This window comes from Lagopus muta, chromosome 2 (genome assembly GCF_023343835.1).
Source record: "Lagopus muta isolate bLagMut1 chromosome 2, bLagMut1 primary, whole genome shotgun sequence".
NCBI classification, from domain to species: domain Eukaryota; kingdom Metazoa; phylum Chordata; class Aves; order Galliformes; family Phasianidae; genus Lagopus; species Lagopus muta.
Window position 1 is genome coordinate 60,912,669 of NC_064434.1, and position 10,635 is coordinate 60,923,303.

The following is a 10,635-nucleotide window of genomic DNA, read 5'->3' on the forward strand; positions in this document are numbered from 1 at the left end:
CAAGCCATGTCTACAGGTAGAGATACTCGCCTGCAAAAGAACTCCTTGGAGCACTATTCAGACAACAGAACTGCTTTTCAGATAATGAAAGCTGGTTTCCTCGTGGCTGATAAACAGTATTCTTACTTGTTGAGTAAAACACCTTGTTGCTGCTGCAGTGTGCTTAAAGTAAATTTGACTGGGCCAGATGTAACTGCAGTTTTTAACTTCTCCACTGAGAAGATACTGATACACCACTCTCAAAAGGTATGCATTAAAAATGAGTTTTTTTCTAGTTCCAAGTCTTGTTCAAACAATAATTTCAATGTCACCACAGTGTCAAATAGCTTAGTCAAGATAACAAAAAAAAAATCCTATTTTGTTTAGTAATACAAAGAAAGTGATAAATGAACACACTACTAATCTGCAGATTTGTTAATGACTTATATGCGGTATGGGAGAGGGAGTTCTTGTAAATCAAGCAGAAGGAATTGTATAGGAAGATTCCTTGTTCCAGCAAGAGTTCTAGAAGAAAACTCACTAGTTTTGTGAATTCTTTTTAAAAAGGATGTTTCTGTTCTTGTGTCAGAACAAAAAAAACCAACAACAAAATAGTGTGGCTGTCTTGAAGGCTGATACAATTTCAGTCTCTATTTCTATACAGTTTATTGTTTTTAATTGGATCTGCACTTTACTGATTTTTTTTTTTTCCTCTCAAGTTTACATAATATGAGTGACTGCTCACTGTTTTAAACTGTTCAGTTTAACAGCGTCTTAAAACATTTGTTCAAAGCATAAGAACTGCCTTTTTCATGTACTAACATAGGTACAAATTCCCATCTGAGGTTAAATAAGACTACATTTTATAATCTTAAGTATTTGTGATAATACAAAACTCCATGCTACGTTAGCCCATCATTCATTGTAGATATGTGTGTATACACACACAGAATGTATTCAAAGTACCAGTAAATAAGAAGTGAAAACCTAAGCAAAATATGACCTTGAATACAGTTGTTTACTTTGAGACTTATTAGCATAAGAAATTAGAGTAAGAAAGAAGTAAATGCAGGAGTTTGCTACAGTTAGCTTATAGAAACATGGCTAAGCATGCTATATAAAATTTAACAAGGAATGAAAAACCAAAATTATCAGTTTATCATATCAAAGAATAGCTTAAGTTGGAGGGGACCTTAAAGATTGTCTAGCTCCAACCCCCTGTCATGGCAGTGTTGCCAGCCACTAGACCAGGCCGCCCAAGGTCCCATCCCACCTGCCCTTGAACCCCTCCAAAGATGGAGCATCCAGAACCTCTCTGGGCAGCCCATTCCAGCTTGTCACCATCCTCTGAGTAAATAAACTTCTTCCTAACATCTAACCTAAATGAACCTTCATTCATTCCTTCTTGTCCTATCACTGTCAGACCATATAAAATGTCAGTCCATGTCCTGCTTGTAAGCTTTCTTCAAGTACTGGAAAGCCACAGTAAGATCTTCCCAAGCCTACTCCAAGCTAAACAAGCTCAACTCCCTTGACCTTTCTTCATAAGAGAGGTGCTCCAGCCCTTTTTTGTCTTCGTGGCCTCCTCTGGACCTGCTCTGACAGTTCCACATCCCTACTGTGCTCCGCAGTACTCCAGATGGAGCCTCACAAAGGCAGAGTAGAGGGAGACAATCACTGCTCTTCGCCTGCTGGCCATCCCTCTTTTGATGCAACCACCTTTCTGAGCTCCAAGAGCACACTGCTGTCTCATGTACAGCTTTTTGTCCATCAGAATCCCCAAATCCTCCACTGAGCTGCTTTTGAGTTTGTCTCCCAGTCTGTTCTCATATCTGGGATTGCCTCAACCCAAGCAAAACAACTTGCACTTGGCTTTGTTGAACCTCATCAGATTCTTGAGTGCCTGCTTTTTTTGCTTGTCCAAGTCCCTTTGGATGGTGTCCCTCCCTTCTATTGTTTGAACTGTGCCACTCAGCATGCTATCATCAGTGAACTTGCTGAGAGTACACTCAATCCCACTGTGTTGTTCATTTCATTTTAAGATTGCAGTTTGAATGGATGTATTTCAGAAACAAGTATCGACTCTATCAGCTTTGTTTTCTAGCAAACGTAGCATGGTAAGAAAGACCAAGTTCCAAATATTTAAATTAAAGGGGTTGTATATATTACCTTAAGATGTTGACGTGCCTGTGTATGTTAGGTGAGGTACACATTTCCTGTTGATAAGTGTGAAACCTTACCTATGTCTAGATTTACCAGCAGATCTGCTGGTACACTCTTTGTATTTAAAATATTTAGAGATTGATGGGATCAGCATCTAAGACTGAAGTCTTTATTCCTACCACATCAATGCTGCAAACAGAGCCATTACTGCACTCCTCCTGATTTAAAGCCAGGTTCTATTCTACCAGATGATGAAAGGAGTGTGAGATTCCTTCTCTCTTAGCATTGTATTTTTCTAGGTGCATAAGGGACATCAGCCTGGCTTAGCTCTGGGACTAATGCATGAACCCCATGAATGTTAGTTAAGGTCTTTGCCGCCATAAGGTTTCCTTTCATATCCCGTGTGGGGCCTTGTTGGTCCAGCCCTGCCAGGCCCACAATCTCCCTGCTTTTTTCTGTCTCCTAAGCAGATTCTGGGTGCTTCATTGCTTGGCCAGGGGCTAGCGTGAGAAAAGTCAGGAAACCAGGGACCCTGTGATTCTGGCAGGCGGCTGACTGGCATCTAAAAATGAACACACCTGAGTACTGTACAGGGTGTGCTTATAACATAGTGTAGGGATCTCTCTGGTCTGCCAGTACAGACTTTATGCCATAAAGGTTTGAAGTCTCTTTTATGTGCTGTATTAGTTTTAATGCAAGATTTGTATGTAGGTTGCTCCGAAAGTTATGCCTCCTGTTTATTTCCAGGGCAACTACGACAGATGCAAAGTACACAATGACAATATTTGATAGAGCAATTTCTGAACTACAAACAGTTTTTCAACGTAGTCACCGCCATTAACTGTGCACATTTGGCAGCAGCGAACAGAAGCCTGCATGCTGCATTTTTAAAAGTCATCAGCAGAGGCTGACCCGCTGTTGCCGCTGCTGAAACACACCCCTCAACTGTGCTCACATCCACTGGTTGATGGCTATCAATGTTCAGCAAGCATCATTGAATGTCAGTGGGTGCTATTTTTTTCTGGGTGCCATGGAGGCATTACTTGAGGAGTAGCCCCCGTAGTCTCACTGCATGTGTGGCCTTCCTGAGCTGTGAGATGCACTGCAAGGGTGGTGGGATACCTTCTTACTTCCAGTCTGTTCTCAGGATGCCAACAACTACTAGTGCCCATTATACTTAAAAAGAAATCCTCCTCCCTGTGTCAGCGGTGGGGAAGAGAGGTGATGAGGTGTGCAGTCCATGCAACACGTTCTTCCCTGGGCTCTTGTTCACTGATGATGAATTCATACCGTATGCATGCAGAGAGATGCTGTGACTGTCCCATACACATCCACTTGAAAATGAATGGAGATGGAGGAAGGCGGCAGTAGCATTCAGACGCATCACAGCATTGCTGTAGCGACTCGTTCTTTTAAACAAGCAGTAGGAGACCCTCCACGCGGGCAGGGCGGGGGAGGAGCGCAGCAGCGCCCGGAAGCAGGGTCTGCTCGCACAGACAGGGCGATACGCGTCTCCCGCGCTGCCGGGACCGAGGGGCGAGCGCGGCCGGGCGGGAGATGCTCGCGGCCACACCTCCGCGGAGCGCGCGCGCGCCACCGCCCGACCACTCTTCTCTCTCCCCGCCTGCCGAGGAGGGAAAATGGGAAGGCGGCCAGCTCCGCTCGCCGCGCCTCGGATTGGCCCCCGCCTCCTGCCCTCCTCCCCATTGGCCGCTTGGCCGGAACCGGCGGCGTCCGATTGGCTGGCGCTCTTTTGGTACCAAATTCAAAGTTTTTAAAAGTACCCGGCAAGGGCGGCCGCGCACTTTCAGCTTGCGGGACGCGGCGGCTGCAGCGCTGCAGGTGAGCGCCGGCTGCGCCGCGCCGTGCCGTGCGGGGATGCTCGGGGCGGGGTGGCGCCGGACTCGGAGCTGCACGGAGAGTTCGGCGGTGCGAACTCCTGGGCAGCGAGGACGGATGGGGCGGTGGGGTGGGGAGCACCGGCCGAAATGCGCGGGGATGAGTCAGGGGCACTGGGAATGGGGGTTCTTGAGCCTTGCCTGCTCTCTCCCTACCGACGGCGCTGCGATGGGATAGCGATGAATGGGACGCTCCGGTCCTTCTGCCGCGCCGCATGCGGGACGCTGCCTGCCCCAAGCCCGCCTCTCTGGGACCGGGCTGTGTCGTGTGGCGGGGCGCCCATCCCAGCGGCGGGCAGCGCCGCTTCTGTCTCCCTTCCGCCCGCGGGGCCGCGCCGTCGATGGGAGGCATCCGCCGCCGCCTCGTTACCACCATCTGGGAGGGGAAAGCAACTGGTTAGGGGAAAGCGCGGTTCCCTGCCCCCGGGTCCTTGACCCCAGCCGAACGGGAGCCGCTTGCTGACAGCGCGGGCTGTGGGCCCGGTTCTGGGGTTCCGGTACTCGTTGTGGGGGAAGGGGTGAGGAAGCCGCGTATCCTGCCTCTGGCTTTAGTTGTACAAAGGCAGAGGTGGATTCGTTCCATATTTCCTCGGCACGTAGGTACGGAGGAGTGGGCTTTTCTCCGAAGTGCATTGAAGGAGCTCCATTTTCTTTATAGTTTTTGTCAATCTGTTGAAATTACCTGAATTCCCTAAATTAAACATCAGCTCGGATGGAGGAGCCTGTCTTTCATAACAATTCCGAAGCATAAGGGAAATGCTTTCCCCGCAGGTTTGGGCAGCAGTGCTGGCTCCCCGTGCCCATCCCCCCGCAGTCTCGGCACGGAAGAGCCCCGCACTTGGCGGGCGGGAGGGAGCGGGCAGCGCGGGCCCCATTTCCTCCAGCACTCACCAGTCCCCGCGCCTCTGCCTCTCACCCGCCAAAACCACGCCTGTAACCTTACTTCACCTTGAGCACTACTACTGCCCCCACGCCTCCACGTGGTCTGGCTCATTTCTGCTGTGCCCTTCGCCCCCTTCCCTTCCCAAAATTGCGTGGTGCCTGCCTGCATCAGTAGCATTGCCTCTGGCCTTGGGGTGCCAGTCTTTTGGGCAGCCCTGGGCTGGCTCTGCTCCTTACTGGGCCACTGTGCTGTCTCTTATGGCCTTCAGAGCTGCTGCTACCAAGGAGCAAGTGTCTCCATCATATCATTGCGCAATGGCAGGAATGGGAGACACTGGTGCGTAAAACCAGTAGAATGATGGCAGGGTAAATCATTCTCTGTCACTGTTCCCTCGTTCCACCTATATTGCAGCATCAAGCTCTAGCTTTGAGTGGTTGATCAAGCTTTTAGTTCCACTCATTGTATGTGCTTTAGGCTCTAGAGTGTTAGTTGGATTTAAGCTAAATTCACTCTTCCCAGAGACGGCAACAGAAAGACTTTGTGATGCAGTTTAGGATGTACACTAATATGTTCCCTTTTATTACCTGCAGAATACAAACAGAGCAATGAAATCGAACCTTAATCACTCTTTCAAAATGAAATGTGATTTCGATCGAACGGCTCTTCATGGTGGGTTCACACCTGTAAAATCTGCAGAGAAAACAAAACCAGAAGAACCCTGTCCTTTGAAATCTGGGGAGAAGCTTTACAGAAGCTGTGATGAAACGCATCAGAAAATACTGAGTGAACTGTACCATGCAGCCCCCAGAAATCTAGATCCTGAAGATGAAGGAAAGCCTGTACATAACAAAGAAAACAAACATGTAACCCAAAGATTTGATGAAGGGGTCTATGAAATGGAGGCACTGGAAAATAGTAAACTTAATGAGGACAGTGGTTATTCCTCTATGTTAAGTAGCCAATACAGTGATGCAACAGAACAAGAGGACAGCCTGCCCTTGGCTGGAAATCTCTGTAGCACACCACAGCACTGCCTTGAGAAGAATGAGTTCCAAGTACAGTTGTCCAAGAAGACTTTGTTACCTGTAAGCCATTATGAAGAAATGATTTGCTCAACTTTGAAAAAAAGTGGTAAAAGAAATCTCAAATCTTGGACTGATTTTGACAGAATTGTTTTCAGGGAACATTTTGAACTTCGTAATTTAATTGGAAAGAAAATGGGATTAGATAGAATAGACGTTCTTGCTGAACTCTTCCAAAAGAACCTGAAGCATATATTAGCAAGCATCTTAAGACATCTTGGTGAGATGGACTTAATAAAGTAAGTATATCAATCTTGGTATTTCATTGGGAAAGTAAACTACCTATTCTCACATAACACATGTATTGTCTGGCAAAGTTACAGAGATTAGTGTGAGAGTTATTAGAAGTACTTGGAAGACAATGCAGTCAGTCATTAGCCACAGCAAGCATGGGTTCGTTCGCAAAGGGAGCCTGGGGGACTTAAAGGCAGCTCAAGTGCTTAAAGTAGGGAGACCAATGTTTTATACAGCCTGATAGTGACAGGACAAAGGGAAATGGCTTTAAGCTAAAAGAGGGGAGGTTGAGCCTAGTGCTTGGAAGACATTTTGTATTCAGAGGGCAGTGAGGCCCTGGCACAGGCTGCATGGAGAGATGGTAGGTGTCCGGTCCCTGGAGCCCTTCAAGGTCAGATTGGATGGGACTCCAGGCAGCGTGATCCAGTGGATGGCAGTCCTGCCCATGGCAGAGGGATTGAAACTAGATTATCTTTAAGATCCCTTCCATTTCATTAATTCAAGAATTGTTGTATTTGTAGACAGTATGTCTTCCTAGAAAGACAAGACAATTATTGTTGACGTTTCCCATTTGTGTATGGAAAAAATAAATGTATGGATAGTTATCCCTGCTATTAAATAATGAGTTTTCCAGCTTTCTTAGAAGGTAATTGGTCTGTTCGTATTGTCATTACAGTTTTGCCAAAGTCAGCGCAACATGGAAGAAGATTTTGCAAGAAGATAAATGGGGTTTCCAAATGTATAGTAAAGCTTTGGATAACCTTTCTGTAAGTTTCTGCACTTAGAGGATATTTTAAACATAAAACAGTGGTGTGTCTTTGTTATTCCAGGAATCTTCCCAGACTTAAGCAATCAAAGAGATTCTTAGATTGGAAAGAGTTTCACTGGTGTGCTGGAGTTTGTGCTGTTAGGATGCCTTGTTATCTCACGTATTGATGGTCACTTCTCTGGTAGTGTATAAACTGTTTTTGCAGCCCAAGGGGTATTGGCTGAGAAAATTGCCCCAAGAGATGTGGCTGTTCTTCCACAAGTCCTGTTTAGAGAAGAAAGGAGTGTTGGTTCCAGCACCACTCACTAGGAGCCTCCATAGAGGCTTACTGCTTTAGCATCCCCACTGATTCAGGAAAGAGGGACTCAGAGATGCTCATTTTCAAGCAACAGTCTGAAGTGGTCAACCACACATAACAAAAACAAACAAACCTTTTTCCACTACTTTGAGCTACTATCATTGTATATTTTTTGGATGAAACAATAGATACAAGACCTAGTTATGGAACTATACAGAACTATATCTATCACTCTATCAAGGCAGAACTCTTCCAGAACACCAGAAGCATTTTGTGTTTTTCCCTGAGAGGTGAAAAGATAGTAAAACAAGGCTTGGTGTCTGCCACAGTATGAGGTAGTCAACTACGCTGAGCTTTTGGTAGTATTTATTGACGCCAGCCTGTTGTAGATGAACAGTTGGACACCTCTGATAGAAACATTTATCCCACAAAGCTTGATTTTCCCCCTACCATTGTACCTTTTTCTTTAAAAAAAAAAAATCGAAAACATAACAACAAATAGAAATGCAAACAAAATCAGAAGAAGGGAGGAGTTTACTTTTCAGAAAGAAAATGTAAAAGCATTCCCGTTCTCTGCAAATATGTGGAAATATTGCTTTGTGCTTTAAAACACTGCAGTACCTAAATTGAATTTTCTGCTTAAATATTTATGATGTATTAATAAGAAAGTAAACTGTAAAGTTTTTGATTTCTATTAAATGAAAAGTTGATTTATAGCCTATAAACAGTTACCAGATACATCTCTTAAATGTTTCTTTTGTTTTCTCTTTGTTAGAGTGGCACTAAGACGTCAGAACATGCTGCAACAAGGGAGTACGTTCTCTACCGAGCGGCTTTAGCTTCAGTTCAGAAAGCAACCCCACCAAACAGCCTGAGTAAAAAAGGCAACAGATCCAAAGCGTCTAAAAATTACAGCAGGCTCATGGAGTTCTCTGAGGTAACTGGGAGTTTTTGTTCAACTTGTAAAGCATCTCCAACTTGAAGTGCTTGTAACTGCCCTGTTCCTGGATGTATTTAAGGTCAGGCTGGATGTGGCTCTGGGAAGCCTGATCTGGTGGTTGGTGGCCCTGTCTGTGGCAAGGGGGTTGAAACTAGATGATCATGGTCCTTTTCAACCCGGGCTGTGCTATGACTGTTAGCTGCCCAATTTTGCTTTTTGAACCTATTTAAAGACGGTAACAGAAACAAAATGGAGAACATTAATACACTGGGATGTTTTACATCACTTTTTTCCTCCCTGTAATTAGTATCATCAAAATGGCTCAATGGTTTGGTTTTTGGTTTTTTTTTTGGCTTCAGTATTGGCCTCCATTGGTCATAAGTGTAGTCATTTCCTTTTATTTCCCATGGGTTTATAATGAATCACGTTTTCAAATTATGCAATCCAAGACAATCTGTCAATTTTACTTCATTTCCAGTGGGCAATTTCTTGTTTCAAACACTAAGCAACCAGTTCATTTTTTGAAAAGTGAAATGAATACTTTCAGTAGGATTCAGAATTTTTTTTTCTTTTTGAAGTTAGCTAAAAATCACTATTCTCAGATGAGGTTTGGAGGTTTCAGAACTTGGATTTGGGCTGCTTTTCTTACAGCTTTGCGTTTAGTCTTACTGTCCTTCAAGCTGAAATAATGAAAATCTGCATATTTCTCATCCTGTCCAAAGTACCTGAAGACTGTCCAGTCTCCCATAAAAATCTGGTGCAACCAGAATTAAACTTAGTATGTGTGTAATTTCTTTCTCTAGAGTGAGAGCAATCATGATTTATTTTGTGGCACATTAATGATGTTGGGGAATGTTTGCAGTGTGTGTTTACCCTCCGTTTATGACTTTATGTATTTTTTCCATTAGGCAGCCAAGACCTTGAAAAACACTGAAAGCTTCAAAGTCTGCAATCGCTGTGGCTCACCTGCAAAGTACGACTCCTATCTGCAAAGAGCAATGTGCAATCGTGAAAGTTGTGGCTTTGACTTCTGTACAAAATGCATGTGCAGCTACCACAGCTCCAGTGACTGTATGACTGGCAAACCAGTGAAATCAAGCTTTAAGCTGGGAACCCTCCCTGGGACTAAGAAAAGCAAGCAGAATCTGCGTCGATTGTGATCCATCCTGACATGTATATTGTCAGATGTGCCACAAAGGGTTTTTAGGACATTAATCCTTCCATGAAGAAAACCAAACCAAAGCATGCTTTCTGCTATTGTGCTATTTGTTAAAAAAAAAAAAAGGTTAATTTTATAATTCCCTTGTGCTATTTGGTCATTTCTGCATTCCTAGGAGTTTTCAGAAATAACTATTTTGAAGTGTCTTAATTTCAAATTTAAAAGAAAACTCTGGATGTGGGTTCTAATAACATTTTAAATATTGTCCCTGATGACTTCTGTCCTCAGTGTTTGAAGACTTCCAAACTTCCTCACCCAAGTACTGAATTTAAAAAAAATGGTTTTGGCAAGTTATCTTCCTAGCCCAGTATGAGCCATTCTTGAATTGTTAACAGGAGGAAGCCTAAACTGTGTTTTATTTAAATACTTACTCTTGTTCTTCCAGATTTTTAACAACACTTCTAGTGAAAATGTCAGATGAGGTGAGTGAAGTCTCTTTTAAAATAAAATTGTATAGGACTCGAAATTTTATTAGTTTTTCAAGGTTTTCCCTGAGTTTTAAACTGTGAATGTTAATAATACCATATTCTTTGATGGCTTGCATTACTTGAATCTTAAATTTTCTTTTCCTTCCTTCATTCAGGATCTACAGATGTTTTGTTAGAAATGTGGTGAAACACTTTATTTTTTATTTTTGAAAAAAAAAAAAAAAGGGAAGTACTGTGTCTTGGCAATACTGCTAAAAAAATACTGCCAGTTTATTTCAAAATAATAAGATGCATTTTAGTATTTGTATATATTTGTAAATAAGTTAAATATTTTTTTGTCTTGTAAATGTGAAAATAAATGACAGTTTTCCACAAGTTGATTAGTAACTCTGGACTTCTTGTTTTGCATCTTAAACCGTAATTTTTCATGCTCATTTTTCATCACTGCTAGTAATATTTCCTAAAAATACTGATTTTACAAGTCAAATCTCCTGGTTTTGTGTAAAACCTACTGAATCCCTTTCTCTCTTCCTGCCTCCTTACTGAAGGGCCCTTGTAACTGCTACTATTTTTCTGATCTAATACACTGTAGCAGATTTTCAATTGACTGAATCTGTTGTGCTGTTGCAGGGTGGTGACAACTGGAGTAGGTTGCCCAAGGAGGTTGCGGATGCCCCATCCCTGGAGGCATTCAGGGACAGGCTGGATGTGGCTCTGGGCAGCCTGGTCTGGTGGTTGGTGA

The 10,635-nt window shown here is 43.7% G+C and overlaps 1 protein-coding gene across 1 annotated transcript; it reads left to right on the plus strand.

Moving 5' to 3' along the window:
- Positions 1-6: 6 nt before the first annotated feature.
- On the plus strand, positions 7-10,273 carry FBXO5 (F-box protein 5). The gene is made up of 5 exons (XM_048935445.1): positions 7-246; positions 5,514-6,244; positions 6,916-7,006; positions 8,082-8,243; positions 9,155-10,273. Exons 1-5 carry the CDS (start codon positions 7-9, stop codon positions 9,404-9,406), a joined length of 1,476 nt encoding a protein of 491 aa, XP_048791402.1. The 3' UTR covers positions 9,407-10,273.
- Positions 10,274-10,635: the final 362 nt, after the last annotated feature.